At 37.6% G+C, this 22133-nt stretch overlaps 5 protein-coding genes across 6 annotated transcripts; 2 read left to right on the top strand and 3 right to left on the bottom strand.

Annotated features, from left to right (window-relative positions):
* Nucleotides 1-393: 393 nt before the first annotated feature.
* On the bottom strand, nt 394-2914 carry LOC137727040 (uncharacterized). Its single transcript, XM_068465984.2, has one exon. It carries the CDS (start codon nt 2430-2432, stop codon nt 639-641), a length of 1794 nt encoding a protein of 597 aa, XP_068322085.2. The 5' UTR covers nt 2433-2914; the 3' UTR covers nt 394-638.
* A 1165-nt stretch (nt 2915-4079) lies between these two features.
* LOC137725937 (RPM1-interacting protein 4) lies at nt 4080-7792 on the bottom strand. 2 transcript variants are annotated; one of them, XM_068464783.2, is made up of 4 exons: nt 7463-7792; nt 4847-5353; nt 4380-4562; nt 4080-4286 (listed from the first exon to the last, which is right to left on the bottom strand). In XM_068464783.2, exons 1-4 carry the CDS (start codon nt 7466-7468, stop codon nt 4257-4259), a joined length of 726 nt encoding a protein of 241 aa, XP_068320884.2. In that variant the 5' UTR covers nt 7469-7792; the 3' UTR covers nt 4080-4256. The 2 variants fall into 2 exon arrangements, with proteins under 2 accessions (XP_068320884.2, XP_088550539.1); XM_088694413.1 differs by lacking the exon at nt 7463-7792 and having other exon boundaries at nt 4847-5362.
* A 4144-nt stretch (nt 7793-11936) lies between these two features.
* On the top strand, nt 11937-15264 carry LOC137725161 (uncharacterized). Its single transcript, XM_068463753.2, has 2 exons — nt 11937-13040; nt 14673-15264. The coding sequence occupies exons 1-2, from the start codon at nt 12755-12757 to the stop codon at nt 15044-15046; spliced, it is 660 nt and encodes a 219-aa protein (XP_068319854.2). The 5' UTR covers nt 11937-12754; the 3' UTR covers nt 15047-15264.
* LOC137725160 (Tetratricopeptide repeat (TPR)-like superfamily protein) lies at nt 14001-17203 on the bottom strand. The gene has a single exon (XM_068463752.2). It carries the CDS (start codon nt 17071-17073, stop codon nt 15232-15234), a length of 1842 nt encoding a protein of 613 aa, XP_068319853.2. The 5' UTR covers nt 17074-17203; the 3' UTR covers nt 14001-15231.
* Nucleotides 17204-18212: 1009 nt separating this feature from the next.
* Nucleotides 18213-21883, top strand: LOC137725163 (putative methionine--tRNA ligase). Its single transcript, XM_068463755.2, has 15 exons — nt 18213-18289; nt 18399-18564; nt 18740-18884; nt 18962-19115; nt 19223-19378; nt 19491-19721; nt 19820-19963; nt 20049-20139; nt 20250-20356; nt 20470-20584; nt 20831-20949; nt 21044-21109; nt 21188-21316; nt 21418-21555; nt 21647-21883. The coding sequence occupies exons 2-15, from the start codon at nt 18426-18428 to the stop codon at nt 21764-21766; spliced, it is 1854 nt and encodes a 617-aa protein (XP_068319856.2). The 5' UTR covers nt 18213-18289; nt 18399-18425; the 3' UTR covers nt 21767-21883.
* The last annotated feature ends 250 nt before the right edge of the window (nt 21884-22133 follow it).

Raw genomic sequence — 22133 nt, 5'->3', positions numbered from 1 at the left:
CAAATTGGATGGACCAAATTGATGCAACTGAACATAATAAGTGGAATTTCTATAAAACTACCTTCGCCTACAAAATATTTTCTAGCTCTTAAAAAGGTCAAGCAAGTCTACCAAATACTTCAAGGCAACACAAATCCACCTCAAATCCTAAATTCAACAGCATTGCAATCAGTGTCATTTTAAAACGAAAAATGATTTCACACATTTTTTTAGTCTCTTACAGGCTTCTAATTGATCATGTCCCGTTATTTACTTTTATATTTTATTCGATGATTATAAATAAAGAAGATCGTGTGGAAAGACAAAAAGGGTGTAAAAATCAGTTCTAGGATTACAAAGGAAACTCCGAGCTCATATAGGTTACAGGTTGAGAATAGGCGCCAGAGAAATTGATTACTAACCAGAAAAAAATCTCAGTTTATATATGAAAGAAAGAACATGTTACAACAGCAGTAAATAAGAAGATTTATTCAAGAAAAACGAAGAAAAAACTAGAAAAAGACAATTACATACCTCTTGGTACAGATGAACTAAAAGCATACGAAATATCAGTCATCTAAAACATGACCCAAATTTTTGCTCAAAGACTGAAAAAGTAGCTAAAAGTGTGTTGAGTTAGGCGTTTTCCTTGCAAAGTTCTACATCACAGCTTCTGTCAGCCTCACCATGAAGCTATTCATCTTAGCCGCCTCCAGAACAATCCACGAGGACTCAAACAACTCATGGAAGAACTCTGCGCCAATCTCCTGAGCTGCGTTTCTGAACGCGATTCCAAATGCGTTTCCTTGAACCGCTCCAAGTCTAGGCTTCCCACAAACCCCAACTATCAACACCTTTTTAGGCTCTTGTGCCAAGCATGCACAAACCAGAGGCTTCATTCGAGCTCCCTTCTCTCTCAGACCGTCCATCAGAAAATAGCAGAATTTCGTCAATGCCTGAGGGTACCCCAGCAATTTTGCATCCAACGAGTCTTCAAGTTTCACCCACCGAAATTTACTTCCACTTCTTATGCAGCCTCTCTTGGTTATTGCCATGCTTCCTTGCCTTAGAATTGCTCGCTGGATCTTTATTGCTTGTTGCATTCCTCCTTTCAACTTATCGAGATTGTTCATTGACAATGCATCATAAGCCATCCCAAACTCTTTGGAAGCACAAGAACCATCTGATGTCACATACGATTCAAGCAGCGCTGTAACTCCATACACCACATCTGCTGCAGATACCCTTGATCTGTAACCATGGAGCCGCAGAAAGCTTCTGTAGTAGAAATCAGTGAGTCCATATTCGGGTAAAAACCGTTCAAACTCCTCTTTCATCAGCTGTTTCACTTCTGTATCCATGTACCTATATTTCTGCTGGCAATCCACAAGCGAAAATCCCATCCTTGCAAGAAGAAGCTTGAGCTTCTTCATCCCATTGTCACTCCACGTCTTCAATTTAGTAGCAATGTACGAAGAACAAAGCATAGAATCGAATAAATTCCACTCCTGCAACAACATTAGCCTAGGCTCATCTTCGTATGTAATTCTAGACGCCTGGGGCACACGAATCTTCGTGCCATCTTTGAGAGTCACATTAGTCACTGCCTCCAAATTCCCGGAACTGTTAATGTACTGCTCAAGCTCCATCACCGCAGCTTGGTACCTCTCATCCGTTAACCTCTCGTGCAAAAACTGATCCGTTAACGAAACGCAAGCCAACCAAAGCAACTCATTTGTGTTCTTCCTCAAACAATGTGACAAATCATACATCAAACACCCTGAAGGCTTACCATGAAAAGTACCCAAATGATAATATTTCCTCTTCAGGTCCCGAAAGAGCTTAACTGGGTCGTTCTCCCGATCCACCCTTCTTCGCTTTCTCGACCCGTCTCCATTTCCTTCTTCTTCCTCCTCACTCTGGCTATCATCACCGTCACTGTCGCTATCCGATTTGGGGTCAAATTCATCATCACTATTCAAGTCACTCGCATTCGCCAAAGCCGACACATCCTCAATGTCATATGTCAAGTCAGCCTGCCTCTCATCATCCAAAGTATAAAGCACAACCACACGATCATTCTGGTCGCTCATATTATGCAAATGAATCGGACGATGGCTGTCAACCACGAAAACACGAGCCTTGGGAGACAAATTGAGGAGCTTCTTCAGGTCCCGGTGGCAGCCCCAATTGATCAAAAGTATCGAAACCGGGTTTTCGGACGAAGAACACAGATCCGGGCCTGCATACTTGTGAATCTCCTGAAACGACGAGACGGGGTAGCACGCGTATCGGATCGAATCGGACTCCAGGACGTGGAAGATGATTTTAAGGGCACAGAGCGAGTCCGCATCTGAAGTCGATGGGAATATCAGAAGAGGAGATTGAGACGACGCCGTTGCGGACTCACGGAGCCTCCGGTAGAAGGACTCCACAGTTGTCTCTCTCACCATGAGTTTATAGGGTTTGAACTCAATTGGGCATAGAGATTTCAATGTTTCTAAAGCAAAAATCGAAGCTTTCCTATAAATCCCAATTCAGCGAAACCCTAATTTCAGCTATTCTGATACTAGAGCTCAATTGGGTTCGCAGATTTTGGTGCGGGAATGTGTAAATGTAGAAATTGAAGTGAAAAATGAAGGGGTTTTTTCTGCGTGAAAAGAACTGGAAGTTCTGAATCAAAGTGAAGTACCTGAGATTTGCAAGGATTCGAACACAGCAATCGGTTCCCTGTATTCGATTCAGCTATGGCGGACTGGCAATCCGAAATTTAGAAAGAGAGAGACAGAGAGGGGGGATTTGAGATTTTAGGTTTCAATTTTCAAACATCTAATCTAATATTTTCGTTTGAGTGTTTTAACGTACTTTTTTCAGCGAAATTTGAAGTTTTGAAACGCGCGGCGAAATTTTGGCGCTCGATTGGGTTTTTTGGTTTGGAACTTTGGTCTGTTGGGCGAGAATTGTAAGTGAGCACCCCCAGGGTGGACTCCCATTATTTGTACGGTGAGTGAGGATTGATTATTTACTATTGACCCTCATTTTTCTGCCTTGTCTTTTTTCTTGTTGGCGGCTCAGCCACTAAGGGACTATATTCAATTGGAATTTTGAAGGATTTTGAAGGATTTTAATTCTTTTAATGAATTCAGGGTATTCAATAAGGATTTTAATTGATTATCTGAAATTCAATGGGAATTCAATCAGGATTTTAAGATAGTTTATTAAAATTCTTAGAAATTCGAATGTATTCAATTAGAATTTTAAAGAAGTTTATAATATTTCAGGTGTATTCAATTAGAATTTGAATTTAAAGAAATTGGAAAAGTTGAGGAATTTGAGGGAATTTGAGAGATTTTGTAGTGTAATTCAAACATCCACAAATCTCACTTCTCATAAAATTTCGAGGGAATTGAATCAAAATTTTATATGGAATCTCTACAAATCAGTTAATCAAAATTTTATATGGAATCTCTACAAATCAATTAAACTCCATAAAAATCCATGAATTTATAAATCTATTAAAATCTCTTAAATTCTCAATTGAATACACCGCCCTAAATTGCAATAATGTAATGATATTAGTAGGGAACAATCGTGCATAATTCTCCGTTCAAATTTTTGGGAGGACATGTCATTTTATTGTGGTCAGAAGTAGGATAGAATGCCTTTAATCTTTCTGAGTCCCACTAGACATTAGTTATGCTCTACGGAGTGTAAGATACCTTAAGCTTAAAAGAAATCGATTTATGATTCGGTTGAATTTTTGTAGAGGGGTTTTTTAAAATGATGACCTACAAAGCCGAAAGTCAAAATCATTTAGCAACATTACAGAATGAGAAGGAGAACTGAGAAAATAAACCGCGAGGGTGCGAGCATCGTTTAGTGTTTATCTCTACCTCTGGTGTCAAAACGAAGGCAACATATATTCCCACAAGAGAATGCATCCCAAAAGAACAAGACAAATATTGCCGGACATTATGTATTGAAATAGGATCAAAGAATCTGGTTTTTTCCAGCCAATAATGGTTGTTAAATTGGTAACTCAATGGCACAATAAAACACATAAACAAAGATGACAAAAAAGAAGAAGAAGAAGAAAGATGTCCAATCAGAATGGAACGAAAGCTTTATTAATACAAAAATAACACACAACCTTAGACAGATAAAAATGGATGCATTTTATAGAAGGTACTTCTCCCTCGTGGACTCAGAGCCCTTAAGATATTTACAGGTCCAAACACCTTTTAATTTACCCACAAATTCCGAGGTACGATTCAATCTCATTTTCTGCTCCATGGAAAGCAGCAACTCTGCAAAATTTCAGTCCAAAGAAGAAAACGAAATGAGACATGAAAAACGGTGTTTGTATGAAAATGTGAGTGATATGGTGATTAATGACAAACCTTGACACTGTCATTGGAACCCTGCTTTCTTGCATCTTGGTAAGACGGCTGAGAAGGAGTCCCTGGTACTTTTCCCGCCCGCTCCTCCCGCACTTTGTTGAATATGTGAGTGAAACCATCAGCTGATGCCGGGTCATTTTCATCCCACTCGCCAAATTTCGGAACAGCAGCACCTTTCTCAGGCTGCCACATAAAACAGAAAACATACTCAAGAGCAAGACTTGACAAAGATATTGTATCACTATAAAACTACCTTTTTTATAAGTTAACTACAGGACCAATAATTTCGAAAACAATGGTTTTTACCTAGCAAAACTTTTTCGAATGATGCTTGATCATCAGTAAATTAAGTTGTTGAGACCATATCTTTTTACTGTAATTACAATAAAGATGGAAAAATAGACAACAGTTTGACAAGTTTATGATGGTATAACAATATAATAATGGATATGAGGAAGAAAATTTACACTTTCATCGCGAGGTTTGAGGCGGGACCTTCCAGGAGTGCCATGGCTAGATTCATATGAAGCCTTTCCTTCCCAGGAGGGTGAATTTCGTCCTGTGACCCTCGCATTGCGATGGAGAGGTGAACGCTCAACACTGTTCTCAGACCCAGCACTTGGTCGTGCAGGCCTTTGATGGGTATCCCCAGAACTAACTCCACGGCCTCTGTTAGGTTGATGTGCTGATTCACCAGAATTTCTGCGCTGGGCTGGGGAGTTGGCAAATCTTAGGTCATTATCCTCCCTGCTTCTTCTCCGTTCATGAACTGGTTTTTCAGGTTCTGGTCTAACTTTTGGAGGAGAAGATGCAGATATGTCAGAAAGGATGTCCGGGTTCTCTTGGGGGTCATTTGGATTAATCATCTTTCCACCGACACCAGTTCGATCCTTACGGGCCTTATCAAAATAGGCTGTGTAAGGAACACTTTCTTCGCCTTCCCAATTGCCAAACTTTGGTACATGTGAACGTTGCTGCAACATTAAGAAAATACCATCAGGCCTACTATTTTCATCAATCAATACATTTCAGTACATCAAGTAGCTTTATATGAAGTATACAAGACCTCGTCTATAAACAGGGTCATTGAATGGGTAAGTTAAAGTAGGCAGATGAAACCACTGAACAGAAACAAGGACCAAATTTTCAAATATGAATTGGACAAGTATGACAGGCGGTTCAACGTGATCACAACTTGATCTCGCTTAACCACATTGCAACAAACTTTCAAATACACACAGTTAGAACAGATCGGGGAAGAAAAGGACATTCAAAATCTAATGCAACTCCCTAAACCTTCTCAGAGCAACACGAAAGAGATACTTCTTCAACAAGCTCTGCTTGCATTCAAAGAATGAGGTAACAGATGGTGACCTCACCTTTGTCAGGTGAGACAGTTATGCATTTTCTCAAAGGCATGCTCTTCCCTGAACGTGTTTCCGTTTCTACCATGAGCGCCCTAAAGTGAGAGAGGGAAATGACTGGACGATTGAATGCCCATGGAAAATATTCAAATGAACATACGCCAAATGGTATACCAGATGACACATCCCAATATACCACCTCTACAATTGTCCAATTGCCCCCACGATTGTTTGGTTTAGACTGCATACCTATGCCTTTCTAGTTTCTAATCAAAAGCCAATCAATCCAATGCAACATCCTAGTTTAAGTTTTTAACAGCATATACTGACATCAAACCCAAATTCCTTTAAATTCCGTGGTATTATAAGACTATCTTGGCACAACCAATATCAAGCCATTAATTCCAGTTCTCCTTAATTGCAACAAATGAAGGATAACTCATCCAACCTAGTCACCTTGTCACTCAACACTATCGATTTGGAGAAGCTGTAAAATGCACCGAACACTAGTGAACAATGATATCTCTCTTCACACTAAGTAAAACACCGTATATTCATTTTCACTGAGAAGCCAAAGAATTTCAATTCATACAAGAAAGTTGATAAAGAGAGATAAATTTCAGCTTCCTCCAATCAACTCGTTCAGAAAGAGAGAGCTAAAGAGAAACAGCTTTCCGGACTCACCTACTAGTACAAAAAAATACCAAGTTATAAACTTATAATACATAAAAAAATGTCAACCCATTGATTTCATTTCTCTAGAAATGGAAATTATCCAACATTCTCACTTTGTGCCCCAACAGTATCTGTTGGAGATACCTTAAAATTCATCGAAACAAATGAACAAAGATTTCTCCACCACATAATAAACAATGTAGACTTAGAGAATTTCAAGTGTGATTATGCAAACAAGAAGGAAGGGGGAGAGAAATTTTGTCTAAGAACATATTATCAAACATCTAACACATAAAGGTTTTCAATTACCTACTAGCACTAAAAATTTCAAATAAGATACCATAAAACATCAGCCTCATCAAAAGATTATCCATCCAAAATTTCAGCAAAAGTATCAACTTCCAAGAATCAAAACACTGGAGCCATATGCATCAGTGTTTAAGCATAATGCAACATCAACTGGACTACACTAGACCGCTCAACCCCATTCCAATCTTCTACTTTGTGACCCTCAAAACAAGAACTCGGCAACCCAAACTCAGTACAACTATTACGCAAATTAACAAAAGCTAGGGCTCCAGTTCGCCCAAGCACAATTTTTTCAATGCGAATTCAACCACATGGGCAAAAAAAAAAAAAATGCAAGAATTCTTCTTCTTTTTCGATGTAATTATTGAACATATATCATATACACAAGCTGAAATATAGATTAAAAGGAATGATAAAAGGCACTCTGATTGAGCAACCTAAAGTAAACTCCCCAATAACAGATCCCAGATCAATACCACATCAAAGTTTGCAACTTTACATGTCAACAAGATTTCACATCAAACATTATTGCTCATCAGAAAATAAATTAGTAAACTTACAATCCCAATTCAATATTTTCCATTCCAATTTCCAAAATTAGAAGACAAAATCAGATAAAGCTCATATTTTTCTGAATTTCCATAAATTCTCTTCTTTATTTCCACAAGCAAACAGAATATTCATATATTCAAAAAAATAAAGCACAAAAAAACCCAAAGAAACTTGTGAACTTACTGCCATTTTTCTGTCCACCAGATTTAGAAAAAACCCAGGAAAGTAATGTCAGAATAGAATCTCCTGGACCAAAACCCACCACAAATACGCAACCACAGTAGCTCCTCCACGAAACCCTTCTACGAACCACCAAGAGAGAGAGCAATTATTTTAGAGAGAGAGAGGAAGAGGGTGTGGAGAGAGAAAGGAGAGAGTTATAAAGGGGTTTATCAACCATTGACGGACTCTACCCGTCATGTTTGACCTTTCTCTCTATGTAAAAGTCCTGCTTCTCCGTTCAAACATCTCTCGGCGAGTTAAGACTCTCTGTCTCTGTCTATTTGCGATAATGCTAGTGGTTGATAATATGCTCTCTTTTTTATTAATTAATTTATCCCCTGTATAATTCAATTTTTTCATCACTTGTTTTCTAATTTTCTTTTTCTTACAAATTATAATTATAACGTGCTACATTTTCCACTCATCAAATTTTGATAGTAGGATAGGATATGTTTTAAGGTTCTCTCATTCAAGTTGTGTTAGCGAGAATCATTCATGCACACATAATTGATTGTGAGGTTTTTCTTTAAAATAAGCAACATTAAAATGATAAAATAGTAATTTACTCACTTTCATTTAAAATTTAGCATGCCTTTATCAATTTGAAGTAATTTTAAGTTCTGCTAGTGAGGGTCGGTCATGTATGAATTATAAAAAAGAAGTATATAGATATAACTTTTTAAACACTGTTGATGCATAGTAGTTCTTGAAATTGGTTTTTCAGTATGTTATGTGTTTTGCTACTCTTTAAAGCAAAGCTACCAATAACAGCTCATGCGTATCTGATTGTTTTAAGTTATTGTTCATGATTAGTACAGGGATTAGCAAAATTAATCATACGAAAATGATGTAGTTACTAGTTCTTGATGCAATGTGACCTTAGCATGATTATTATTTATTTATTTTTGTACGTATGTGCTTTATGATTGTCTTTTTCTATCGATGTGTTTTATTGGGATTGTCTTGTTTTTATTAGGGATTTTAATTGTGTTCATTTGGGGTTAAACATGATTAGTTTTAGTGGCGGCTAACTTTAAATTGTAATTTGAGGAAACCTCATCTGAAATACGGCTGTGTTTGCCTGTCGATTTATGTGGAAACATTTTCTCATGACTCCTTCTTTTGTCTTCTTCTCAATTTTTTGGGTTTAATTTCTTTTAAAAAGTCGTATTGTAATTAGATAAGAATTTTTAATGCTAGCTTATAATTTTCTTGATTTGGTTTACACTATAATTACTCTTTTGTTTGTGTCTTTTTTTCTAAAAATTAAAATTGCTCCGCCAAGAGTCTGACTACATTGAATTTTAAGATAAACAAAATATCTTTACAAGTAGTATTGTTGAGAGTCTAAATTTCATATTATAGAAATACAGTTTATACACGAATGTTTAATAATCTTGAGATTCTTTAACCGTTATCAACTAGTTTGAATTGAATTTGCACATTCTAGTATATGGTATGTCAGAACTAACTATTTATGTGTTGAACTGAATTGTCCATTACTCTCGCATCACACAAAATTTGTTGCCCTTGATGGTTAATCTCACATTGGAGCAATTAAAGCCTTAGAGCAACTCCACCCTCCCAATTGCTAGGGGGATTGGGGGGATGATTTGATCCACCAAAACCAACAGAATGAGCTCCAGCCTTATGCCCAATCACTCAAGCTATAGTGAAAACTAGAAGGGGCGACTGCTCAATCGGGTCACAATCGCCCATCGCATTAGCTAAGGTAGTCGGACGTCAGGGTGATGTCACACACGTTATAATTCTTTGTACCAGACGTATGCACTTCACGCGCACATGGGCACGAGTCATCTGACAAAAATCTAGGCTGCGAGCCCTCTACAATAGTCTGGATTTCTCATATTGACAGTCTCTTGTTATCCTGATTTTTATCGAAATTAAACATAATATGATGTTTTTTAATATAATTTTTTAATGCCAATTGTCTGGACAATTCATTTAGGGCTTGAGATACGCTCAACTAATTACTGTTCACAAAAAAAAAGAGATACGCTCAACTAATTACTGTTCACCAAAAAAAAAAAGAAAAAGGGGCAATTACTCAATAGCACAGACTATTATCGCCCTAAAGGGTGGAGTTCCTCTTTCATATGTGTTGCTTGCGATGGTGAATTTCATCCTAAACCCTCAACATGGGAGTATGATTTTCTCCCCTCCTAATATCTCTCCTATTCCCTCCCCTTCTACTTGATTAGTTATGGTTAAGTCACGTTAACATCTTATTTTGATTTTTTTTATAAGGACAATAAGATAAAAAACAATGTGTAAGAGGAGGGAAGAGAAGGGATGAGAATAGGAGGAGAGAGAATCTTACTACCTAAACGTGAGATGGATTAGCTTTAAATTAGGGGATGCATATTTTATTTTAATCCCATAGAAAGTTCTTCCACAGATAAAGTCCATAAACTGTGAGTGGTAGCTGGGGCTTGGCAGACATTGAAAAAAAAAATAATTATATATATATATATATATATGTATATAAATAATACAAACTTAACTATTGATACTCCAAAATACACAGTTAAATTGTATCTTATGTTGTGCTTATCAACTATAAATCGTGTAAAATTTGCTTCCATGGGTAATAAATTAGGTAGGGTTATGAACTTATGCATCTTCTAGAAAGGCCAATTTGTCAACTAATTAAGTTTTAATTTAATTAACAATTGGGTTATTAAACAAAAAGAAAAGCATAAATAAAGCCTTTATTTAAAACTCAATTTTTCATAAACAAATGCCCTAGTTGACATGAAGAATCTGGTTCAAATCTTGAAAGAACACAGCTTTATAGAGAAAAAAAAGTATTCTAGGTCTGATTGAGGTAAATTTTTGTGCAAGGGCTTATTTGTTTGTTACGTCACGACATGAATCCGTTTAAAATACAAAGAGGATTCCTGCATTTTGGTTCATTAAAATAGGTCAAAGTAAGATTTGAATACATGAAACTTATTTTGTGGGTACATTTTGAATGGATATGTAAGAAGACATAAAAGCCTGTACCTAAAAATCTCTCATATGTATGACTTACGATTAAGAGCATACCATGAGTTCAAAGATGGATTCACCTTCGAATCCACAGTAATGGTTCAAGCTAATCATGTGCTTCAAAACAACACAAGCTATGTAATGTATCTAATACTTTAGCTCAGTCCGATTAAGTTTGTTGACTTGACCGTCGAAAAGTTTCAACTAACATTGTACGTATACATCAGTCACATCCTAAAATATATGTCATCTTTGAATTGTAGATTACTAGAGTAATTTGGATTCACGTTGATATTTTTGCTTATTAGTTAGCCTCGCACAAAACGAACGACTACATAATAAATGGTGCATCTTTTGTATGATTGTAGTGGCTTTTTGCACAAAGAATCATAGTCTTTTGGGATAACGGCCATATTGTATTCCCATCTAATTGCACAATCTTTCCCACTAATCTTTCATCAACGTTTCTTTATCTCATCTCATCACTTTTATAAAGTTTGTATTAAATAGAAAGCCCTCATTAGTTTCATTAATCTTTCCACTTTAACTTTATTCATACACTTAATAGAAAAAAACCTGGTGTTTGTATGGGATTATTTTATACATACAGGTTTAAGGTGAGTGTTGTAATAATATTGTACATGTACAAGGAACAATGTGAGATGTCATCGTTTCATAGTCAAAGTTTGGTCTTATTCAAAAGTTTTTGTATTATGCACCAGAGCATAGTGTGTAGCGGAGTTTTAAATTGTTAGATGTTTTGGAATTTTTTGATAACATGAAAATAGGAATGACAATAGGGTTTTGATACCTTCAATTCTTCAGTAAATATCATGCACCCGAGCATGATAAAACTTTACCTTATTCAAAGAATACAAATATGACTCATTTGAAAGTCATTTTAAAATAAGCGAAAGTGTTTTTAGAAAAAAAAAATGTTTTTGGATTCTAAAAGTACTTCAAGTGTTTTTTCTAGGATTCACTTGCACTTTTACTATGAATTTGTTCCAATAACATTTCACTAAAAGTGCTTTTAGCCTATTTAAAAGCATTTCCAAACAAGCAAAACAAGCTTTTAACTATAATTATGAATAGTGAGACTGTTTTGGACGAAGCTTTTTTATTGGATGATATTTTTGTACCACTTTTATTCCTTTTTCTTACTCAAAACATTGATAATATGTTTACTAATTCGAAATAGGCAAGGAAAACTTGAAATAACAAAGGAGTGAGTCGATGAATGTTTACAAATCTGAAATCAAATCCAAAAAGTAAAGTAGATGATTCTATATAACCAACGAACCCCAGCTTCATGCTTGTGGCCATAACGTAGATTAGTAGCCCATTGGACCCTCTTCTCTTGCATTTTCCAACAAATGCCATATAAATAAATAGTCAAATTGGTAGCATGCAATTGCAAAGTGTGGCATATCAACATATTTGACAAAATTATGGCTTGGTTGAATGTCAAAGTATGTGTATCAAGTAGCAAGACCTTCTCAGTTCTCAACAGTCAAAGTCAAGCCGTTGCAGCTTCTACTCACAATAACAAGTACAGTCAACAATCTCTCTCCCACCTCTCTTCCTCCGGCTGAAAGCTATACGCAAATATCTCCTTTTTTTTTTTACTTTTTTTGTTTTTTTTTGCCTTCAATTGCACGACAAGTTCATTGCTTTTGACCCTGCAAAACAACTTTACTTTTCATCCCCTAATCTGAAAGCAAAACCCATTTCCAAATAAACCAAATTACACCGCCTTTTCATCCCCTAATCTGAAAGCAAAACCCATAAACCAAATTACACCGCCTTTTCATCCCCTAATCTGAAAGCAAAACCCATAAACCAAATTACACCGCCTAGTTACTGGAAAAGCCAACAAATTAACAAATGTTTTTCTGCAGAAAAGCTTCCTGCTTTCTTACATTTCCCTCAAAAAGCGTAGATCTGTGTCCTTAAACCCCAAATTTTGTCGATAAATCCAGCTTGTAGCAACTGGATTTTGCTATTTACCTCGTAATATCATTACCCATCACCAAAAAATTCGGATTTTCGGTCAGAAATCCGTTGTTACAGCCAGTATTTATTGCTACAGTGTCAGGAATCTGCTTTTACAAGTCCATGGATCTGTGACTCTGCCTGCCGAGAAATGAAGCTGCTTTTCTGAGAAGCAGTTCCGATTCCATCACAAGCCAAGCAAAAAAAAAAAAAAAAAACCAGAGCTTTTGGTGGAAGCAGGGAGAGATGATTCAGCTGTTGTTCGTAGTGCTTTTCGCCGAGGGGGTTGTGGCGTTCCTTCTGCTGGTGAAAATTGGGCCGTTGAGGGAGCTGGTAATAAAGAGCTTGGATCAGATAAAAATGGGTAAGGGTCCGGCCACCATAAAAACGATTGCCGGGACCATGTCTGTGATTTTAATCTCCGACTTCATCAGCATTGTGAAGATCCAGAACAAAGGTGTGAAGCTTGGGACGATGTCGCCGATGGATCAGGTTCTGTGGAGGACCCACCTGCTTGAAGCTTCATTGATGGGTATGTTCCTCAATCCTGCTCAATGTTTTCTTAGTAGTTTTGGTTACTATTTAGTTAGGGTTTTCTTGCTTTAGTTATGGCTTTTTGTTAAGAGTTCATAGAGACCGGCTAGCGGCTCACTACTATTGAACACCGATACTGAACCTAACTTAATCACTTGGCCCGTAGATTTTGTACAAACGGTCTCGATGCAATGAGTGGTGGAACCACTCAATACAAGTTCTACTGAATTTTTTTTTTCTCGTGTTTTCGATGTGGGACTTTACATTTATAACAGTTTTAATTGGAAGTTCACAAATGTGGATGAGTGTGTGGATTATTACACGAGTCCAGCAAGAGAAAAGTAGAAGTTCTCTATCACAATTAGTTTTGTTGCACATAAACAAGAAACTTTTAAGGTTGTTGCCAGTAGGTTCTGTTGAGAAAGGGGATGGTCAGAAGGATGAACGAGTCGCTCCTGGAAAAGAATCTATTGATTCTCTTGCAATTGGTTGGACCGTGATTAACCCTCGGCTTTACAGATGTACCCGTCAATGATTCTTTATACATTACAAGGATCTTTTGGCTTCTTTAGATTGTGTGTTAAAAGAATTGCCCGAAAAAACTGGTTGTTTTGATTAGTGGAATCTAGTAAGAAGGACTAGAAATTGGTCTATTTGTTAAATATCGCTTATCAGACTAATTAAGAAAGTGAAAATATAAGATATAAAGGTTTTCCTTCAGTTGCCTACCCTTTGCCAGTATTTGTTGGTTTTTCCGTTTTAATGTGAAATTAATTTCATTGGTTTTCCTCGTACCCCTATACATTTGTTAAAGTCATATCACTATGAGTGTTATTTCTTATGTTTTTCATTTCCTTTCCTTTTCCGATAGCTTAAGAATAATCAAGTATTAGCATGCATAATTGTATATCTTCTTGGATGTGACATCATAAATCTGTATGTATCGCACGAGGAGTAGTTTAGTACCAAATCAAATTATATTGAATTCAATCAAAAAATTGCGACCTAATTCACAATCTACAGTTTGACTATCACCAATGTAAGGACTCAGTCCACTAGCTAAATAGGCATGGGGGCGACAAGATAAGCCATTCATTAATAAAATCTTCACGTTGGTCTCGTACGATCACCATCCATTGTAAATGTGATTCGCTGCAGGTTTCTCTCCTATTGTCGGAATGACCCTAATTAATTTCACTCTTAAGAACTGTTTCTTGCTCCTCTCTTTTTATGGTTAAATGATGCAAACCTGGCAACCAGATGACTCCATCTCGCTCTTGGACCGTGTCCCGAATCCTCAGAATCGCTGTCTACTGGTTGAATACTTGGTGTCTCCATTCTTCATTACCCTTGGTTGCTGCTAGTCCAGCCTCTCTATCCTTGTACACCTAGTAATCGCTATCATGTTCTGGAAGAGGACGCTTTTGGTTACCGGAAAAGGGAATGCTTAAGTTGATTATACAGTCTTCTTGGGCAACTGACAGTAGTGCTTCATGCATGGTGTCTGCTCTGTGATTGATGTCCGAACTGTTGTTTGCATTCCAGTGAATGATCCTTTCTATCCCTGACGACCCAAGAAATCAAGCACCATTATCTCAGTAAGCTAATCGATAATTGATCTTGCCTGCAGGTTTTACCCTATTTCTTGGATTCATAATTGATCGAATGCACCATTATCTCAGTAAGCTAATCGGATTGAGGAGTAGCGTGGGAGCTTCAAAAGAAGAACTTGATAGGCTTCAGAAAGAGAAGATACAGCTTAAAGAAAAGGAAAATAAATCGTCCCAAGAAATCAAGCAGCTGCAAGACAAAATCTCAACTCTAACAGAGGATTTGAAGAAGCTGAAATTGGAATGTGCAGAGAAGGATAAAAGCATCGAAACTGCGGAATCCCATGTTGCCTCCCTCCAAAAACAGGCTGCAGATCTACTTCTCGAATACGACCGCTTGTTAGAAGACAACCAAAATCTTCAGACTCAGTCTCTAGGTTATAGGATCAGGTAATTTTGAAACACCGCCGCAGTTTGAACTTTGAGAAGTATTTTGCTTACTTGTGATGTTCTTGTTTGACATCCCCTGCCAAAAAGTTGTTGAAAATTTTGTAATTCTCATGAAATTAGAATGTACACTCCCAGGTTTAGTTCATGATGCCTTTCGATTAATAGATATGCACATGGAAATTTGATCTGTTAGAGCAATTCGATAAATTTTCTTTGCTGGAAGGAATGTTCGTCTTCCGAATTGTGCAACAGAAATTCATTCCTGTGCACATATCCGATGGCTCTCATGTCATGATCCAACTTATTCAGGATTTGCATGATATCCTCATGATGTTGGTGTGTCTTATCGTCCATGAGAAAAGCATGGAGCTCTCCATTCACTTCCACAACGCTATAGCCTGGCACTTTCTTTGTTCGTCTTTGTTTCATGATCTTCTTCATGTCTGCTACATCATCCCACTTCATCGCCATTGCGTAGAAGTTCGAGACCAAAGCGTAAACTCCTAAATCATCCGGATTCAACTCGAGGATCTTCTTTGCCGCGACCTCTCCAATCGACGACTTCCTATGATTGTGGCAACCTGCCAGGAGGGCAACCCAAACAGCAAGGCCAGGTTCAGTATTCACAGAATTTATTAGCTCATAAGCCTCTTCCACTCGTCCAGCACGAGCCAGAAGGTCAACCATGCAAGCATAATGTTTCTCCCCCGGAGTGGTTTTGTACTTATTGACCATAATGTCGAACCAATACCGGCCTTCTTGTACGAGGCCTGAGTGACTGAAGGCTGAAAGAAGAGAAGCAAAAGTAGCATGATCAGGCTTTATGTTTGTCTCCGTCATCTGGAGGAAGAGGGCTAGAGCTTCCTCAGCATGACCATGAATTCCGTAGCTTGCAATCATAGCATTCCACGAGATTAAGTCTCTGGAAACAATCTGATCGAAGAGAGCACGAGCGTAAGAAAGGGATCCGCATTTTGAATACATGTCAATCACTGCAGTACCCAAAACTTCATCAAAATCAAGCCTCTTCAAGATATATGCATGCGCGGATTTACCCCATTTCAAAAACCCCACCTGTGAACATGCTAGAAGTGCACTCACAAGACACGCTGAATAGGGTTCAAGTCCACTGCCCTGCATCTCTACTAGCATTTTGAGTGCACGCCCTGCGAAGCCATTTTGAGCAAAGCTGGAAATCAAAGCACCCCATGAAATGGCATTCTTGTAAGGCATCCTATCGAACACCCTATAAGCTAGCTCCAAATGCCCGTTCTTCGCATACATATGGGCAAGGCTGGTTTGAACCATAACATCCATACGAAGACCTCTCCGAATCATAAACCCGTGAACAGAAAGACTCAATCTCAAGTCCCCAAGACTTGCACAAGCCTGTACCAACCCCATCATCGAAACCTCATCAAATTCGATTCCCTCATGTTGCATTCCCCTAAACATATCAACTGCTTCCATAGGCATTCCACTCTGCACAAACCCTGATATCATTGTTGTCCAACAAACAAGGTCCTTTCTAGGCATCTTCTCAAACACCACCACTGCTTCACCCATCTTCCCGCTCTTGGCGTACAAGTTCAAAACAGATGATCCCACAAACACATCACGTTCGTACCCGCAATCCACCGCCTTAGACCAAATTTCCTCACCAATCTCCAAGTCCAACATGCTTGCGCACGCCTTAATCGCGACAGTAAAAGTCGAGCTATCAGGTCTAACTCCTTCCGCTACCATCTGATGATATAAACTTAAAACTTGAGACGGGTAATCTTGCCGAGAATACGCGACTATCATGGCATTCCATGCATTCACGCCTCGTTGAGGCAATTTATCGAACACTTTGCGGGCGGATACAGTATCCGCAATACGTGCGTAGGACGCTATGAGTCGAGCGTTGGAGCTTCCATCGGCGACGGTACTAGTCAATATCATAAGAGCATGGACTTTAGCGATGGAGGTCTTATCCGTGCAGGATAAGAGGAGAGCTCTGAGGCGGTTTGGCCATGGAAGTAACTGCATCTATGCATGGGAAGCTAAAACTTGATATTCTGTTAACACCTAACGGGTTACTGTTTATAGCCGTTGCAAAAAGAGATATTATTATTTCCTACTTTACTTTTGCAATTTGTTTGATTTTCTTTTGAGCGAATATCATACTTTCTTTTAGGTTAGGACATAATATTCGATCAGATAAAAAAAGACAGAATAATTTGGTCCAAATCCTTTCTTATTTATTAAATTTTTTATTAAAAAATATATATTTACATTAAGACCCCTCACATTATTCACGAGACCTGTCATTATCTCCCACTTACTGGTAAATTCTTACAACATTAACTCTTTTCCTGTTAAATTATCTAATTAATTGTTTTTATTTATTTGGGATTTTGGTGATGGTACTTGGATAACATTTGGAAATATGTTTGAATTATTGAGGCCAATATGTTCTCGATCGAGCCATAGATTCTTTTGGCGTTGAATTTGATTGGTTGGAATTAAAAATTGAATTTATTATGATTGCATATAGAATTTTGTATCCTTAACAGAATCAAAGCGAACAAATGCTTGCGTACCCTTTATGCGATCAACTAAATTAATCAAATTAATTTGTATGGATTTGTTTAGTACTATTTGGGCTTTGTCGTGATTTTATACAACTTAGATATTTGATTTGGAATTTGAGAATTAATAAACATTTTGAGTTTGAACCAAACTAAATCATACTAAATTGTTTGATTCAAGAACTTGACGCAGTGAAATAAACAGGGTTCGTCTTAGAAATCTCCTTCTCCCTTGCATAGACACGAGTCAGACTAGTTTTCAATTTCTTTGCTCGCAAGAAAACTCACTTCCTTGACCCCCACTTTTCTTTGCTTGCAAGATAATTATTTACTTCATTTTCTTTTACATTTTATGTAAAAGGTTACAGATTCAAGTCATAGAAACAACTTATTCGTAAAACATGAGTAAGGCATGGACATTATCCCCGACCCTTGCAAAGCCAGGAGCTTTATCGGTTAAGGTCGCCATTTTTCATTTTTTGTATTTGATATTTAATTCTCTCTTATCACTCCATATATAAATTATTAAATTAAGCAAAAAAGAAGAAGAGTCTTCTTGGCTCTAAAGTTGAAGGAACCAATAGAAAAATTATATAAATTCTGTTGGTCTACTCATAACCCACAACTTAGGAAAAGAAGAAGAAGAAATCAGATCCCAAATTCCATTACCAAAAGTTGGGGAAGCAAATTGCATCTATTTGTTTGAGCATATATTTGGAGAATTATTCAGTTTGTGAATATTAAAGCTACCAACATTCTGTGAACCCTCATTTCTGCACGCAGAACAACCTCTTTGTGAGTTATCAAATCATGGACGATCAATCAGACGGCGGGGAAGGCAACTCCCAAAGAAATCCGAAGCTGCCGGTACCCGGAAAACGCAACATACTCATCACAAGTGCCCTCCCTTATGTCAACAACATCCCTCACCTTGGCACCATCATTGGCTGTAAGTATAATTCCCAACTACTGCTCTTTCCTCACCTTGTTTTAGCTCGCTTTATTTATACACAAATCGCAGTTTCACGTGTGCAACATGTTCGTGAATTTAATTTGTTTGGGATTTGCGGTTTGATGTTTTTATGCATGCTTATGATTGTACATCATATATGGACATGATGCAGGTGTTCTAAGTGCTGATGTTTACGCTCGATACTGTCGCCTTCGCGGGTACAATGCGATATACATATGTGGGACTGATGAGTATGGGACTGCAACTGAGACAAAAGCTAGGGAGGAAAATTGTACTCCACAGCAAATTTGTGACAAGTAAGTTGTGACAAAAGTTCGGATAGTTATAGCAGTATGAACTTTTTACTAATTATGGAGCTTAATTGGTTTTGTAGATACTATGAAATTCATAAACAGGTCTACGAGTGGTTCGATATAAGTTTTGATAAATTCGGACGCACGTCAACTCCTCAACAGACAGAAATTTGCCAACATATTTTCAAGAAACTTATGGAGAACGGATATTTTTCCGAGAACACAATTCAGCAGGTATATATGTACTAGTACTACTGCTCGTGTGAAAATTTACATCACTTTACTGCGTACTTAAGTGAAAATTTTGTATCTAAATGGTTTGAATTTCGGCAACAATCCAGCTGTTTTGTGAAACATGCGATCGTTTCTTGGCTGACCGGCTAGTGGAAGGCACTTGCCCAACGCTAGATTGCGGCTATGATTCTGCACGAGGAGATCAGTGTGATAAGTGTGGAAAGCTGTTGAATCCAACTGAGCTTAAGGATCCTAGATGTAAAGTATGTTTAGCTCCTTGAGATTTTGTACTTCATTACAGTTAATTTGTTAGGATTTCGTCGAAATTACCAACTTCTTATTTCCTGGTTTTGTACTCAAAACTGTAATCAACAGGCATGTCAGGCACGGCCATGCATACGAGAGACGAACCACTTATTTCTAGAGCTCCCTTTACTGAAGGATAAAGTGGAAGAATTTATCAACAACCTGTCAGTTGAAGGATCTTGGAGCCCGAACGCTATTCAAACTACATACGCATGGCTTAGAGAAGGACTTAAGGTGCGATGTATGACGAGGGACCTTAAGTGGGGTGTTCCCGTTCCACTCGAAAAATTTGAGGACAAGGTTAGCACTTAATTTATGTAACAAATGGTGATTTGCCCTTTGTTAATGTTTACTAGAAATTTGACTTTTTTTTCTTTGCCAATTTATGATATGCTTAGGTTTTTTATGTATGGTTTGATGCGCCTATCGGTTATATCTCTATCACTTCGTGCTACACGCCCGATTGGGACAAGTGGTGGAAGAACCCCGGAAATGTTGAGCTGTACCAGTTCATGGGCAAGGACAATGTGCCATTCCACACGGTAAATATTTCATCTTGTTTATCTGGAAGTTTGTAACTTTGTATTTGTTCCTGAAATGTTTATTTGTGGTACGATTTGATTCCAGGTTATGTTTCCATGTACGCTTCTTGGAACCGGAGAGAATTGGACACTGATGAAGAGCCTTAGCGTTACAGAATATCTGATGTATGAAACAGGTAATTATGCGTGAGAATATGCGATGATCTTCTCAAAAGTTTGACTATTTGAAGTTTCAGCTCATACTTCTGTTTCTCTTTTCATTTTCTGTCATTGATCGATGCCACAGGGAAGTTTTCCAAAAGTAGGGGAATAGGAATTTTCGGCAATGATGTGCAAGAAACAAACATTCCCTCGGAAGTGTGGCGATATTATTTGCTAGCTAACCGGCCAGAGGTAGTCTGTTTTTTCTTCAGCTGCTGGTGATTTTGCAGTTCTTGCGTTGTACTTGGATAGTTGCAAATTCCAATGGTTATTACTTAATTATCTGTTTCCTTAATCATGATTAGGTCTCGGACACTGTTTTTACATGGGCGGACTTACAAGCAAAACTAAACGCTGAGTTGCTGAATAATTTGGGAAATTTCATTAACCGGGTATTGATCTTCATTGCAAAACCTCAAGGTCAGTTATCCGCTAAACAAAGAATCTTATGATTCGGAGTTTACTTGAATTCACTTTCGAGGTTTTCAATTTCCTTGTGTTTTATGAAAGTTCAAAACACTTAACTGCATTTCTGTTTTTACTTGTTATATATCTTGTATCACATTTTTTTCTTCTTCGATCATCATATTGTGATCAAATTTATGTACCATGTTCTGCTCTCTCTTGCATTTTGGCATTCATGTGAACTTTCACTTTTTCCTGCAGGACAAGGATATGGATCTATTATTCCAGAAGCTTCTGGGGCGGAATCACATTCCTTGACGAAAAGATTGGCAGAGAGAATCGGCATACATGTGGATCAATACATAGAAGCCATGGAGAAGGCAATTTATATCTGAAACTAATCTCTCAATTCCTTTCTGCACTATCTTGTTTGACTAAGGAGTTACATTATCTCACAATCGGCGATATGTATAGGTCAAGCTAAAGCAAGCACTGAAAATTGCAATGAGCATATCCAGTGAGGGCAATGCATATTTACAAGTAAGCTCGTAAAATATCAGTTTTTCTTCTTCAAATTATTGACAGTTTATGAATGAAGGTTTCCCATATGTAATGCAGGAGAACCAGTTCTGGAAACTTTACAAACAAGATCAAGCTTCCTGCTGTATTGTCATCAAGACTTCTGCAGGACTTGTTTATCTTCTCGCGTGCGTGCTGGAACCTTTCATGCCTTCATTTTCTCGCAAGGTACAAAAAATATGTCTTGTATCGAGCAGATTAAGGACAAACAAAATACTTCACCCATATTTACCACCTTGGTATTAATTTTTCCTTTTCATATCCAACAGGTGCTAAAGCAGCTCAATTTGCCACCCGAAAATCAGTTTTCGCTTTGCAATGAGGATGTTGAAAGGGCAAGAAAGCCTTGGGAAATATTACCTGATGGTCACAAGATTGGGACACCAGAGCCTTTGTTCAAAGAATTGGTAACATTATATGTTCATGTATAATCTTCTGTATCCGTTGTCTGTGGTTTTTGAAATGTAATGTAATTGTTTTCGATTTATTGTTTCTCAGAAAGATGAAGATGTGGAGTTCTTTAGGAGCCAGTTTTCTGGAAGCCAAGCTGAAAGGGTTGCTAAGGGAGAGGCTGAAGCAAAGAAAATGGCTGAGAAATTGGAGCAAACAAAAATTTGATGCTTCCTTTATATAATAAGTAGATTCCTTGTTGTAGTAACTTGTACGGAAGGGTTGGAGGCTACCAAGTGCTTAATTTATGACTGAATAATGAATTTTGAAGGATTTTGCATACTATTTTGAACGCTGTGTTTATAGAATTAAGTTGAGATTTTCTAGTATGCATCAGTGTATATTATACACTGTCATCTTTAGCCATTGAATTTTGGTACATTCAACGCTTCATTTATTCGGTGCATGCTATACACTGGAGCATAATAGAATTTTAGAAAGAATTTTTCAGTATGCATTTCAACATTTAATTTCATCCAGTGCATGTCATGCGGTAAAAGAGATGAGACTCAAAATGATGGGTGAATTCAATAGC

The sequence above is a fragment of the Pyrus communis genome, chromosome 5, assembly GCF_041283825.1.
Source record: "Pyrus communis isolate YQ-2024b chromosome 5, ASM4128382v1, whole genome shotgun sequence".
Classification (NCBI taxonomy): Eukaryota; Viridiplantae; Streptophyta; class Magnoliopsida; order Rosales; family Rosaceae; genus Pyrus; species Pyrus communis.
This window is presented reverse-complemented; position numbering and strand designations above follow the sequence as displayed.

Coding starts and splice junctions, on each gene's coding strand:
- LOC137725161 (XM_068463753.2), top strand. CDS start 12,755: ATGATTCAGCTGTTGTTCGTAGTGCTTTTCGCCGAGGGGGTTGTGGCG. Junction 13,041..14,672: donor GCTTGAAGCTTCATTGATGG/GTATGTTCCTCA, acceptor TCTTGCCTGCAG/GTTTTACCCTATTTCTTGGA.
- LOC137725160 (XM_068463752.2), bottom strand. CDS start 17,073: ATGCAGTTACTTCCATGGCCAAACCGCCTCAGAGCTCTCCTCTTATCC.
- LOC137725163 (XM_068463755.2), top strand. CDS start 18,426: ATGGACGATCAATCAGACGGCGGGGAAGGCAACTCCCAAAGAAATCCG. Junction 21,110..21,187: donor AGGGCAATGCATATTTACAA/GTAAGCTCGTAA, acceptor TATGTAATGCAG/GAGAACCAGTTCTGGAAACT. Junction 21,317..21,417: donor TGCCTTCATTTTCTCGCAAG/GTACAAAAAATA, acceptor CATATCCAACAG/GTGCTAAAGCAGCTCAATTT.
- LOC137727040 (XM_068465984.2), bottom strand. CDS start 2,432: ATGGTGAGAGAGACAACTGTGGAGTCCTTCTACCGGAGGCTCCGTGAG.
- LOC137725937 (XM_088694413.1), bottom strand. CDS start 5,362: ATGTTGCAGCAACGTTCACATGTACCAAAGTTTGGCAATTGGGAAGGC. Junction 4,563..4,846: donor TCAAACCTCGCGATGAAAGT/GTAAATTTTCTT, acceptor TTTATGTGGCAG/CCTGAGAAAGGTGCTGCTGT. Junction 4,287..4,379: donor GTTCCAATGACAGTGTCAAG/GTTTGTCATTAA, acceptor GAAATTTTGCAG/AGTTGCTGCTTTCCATGGAG.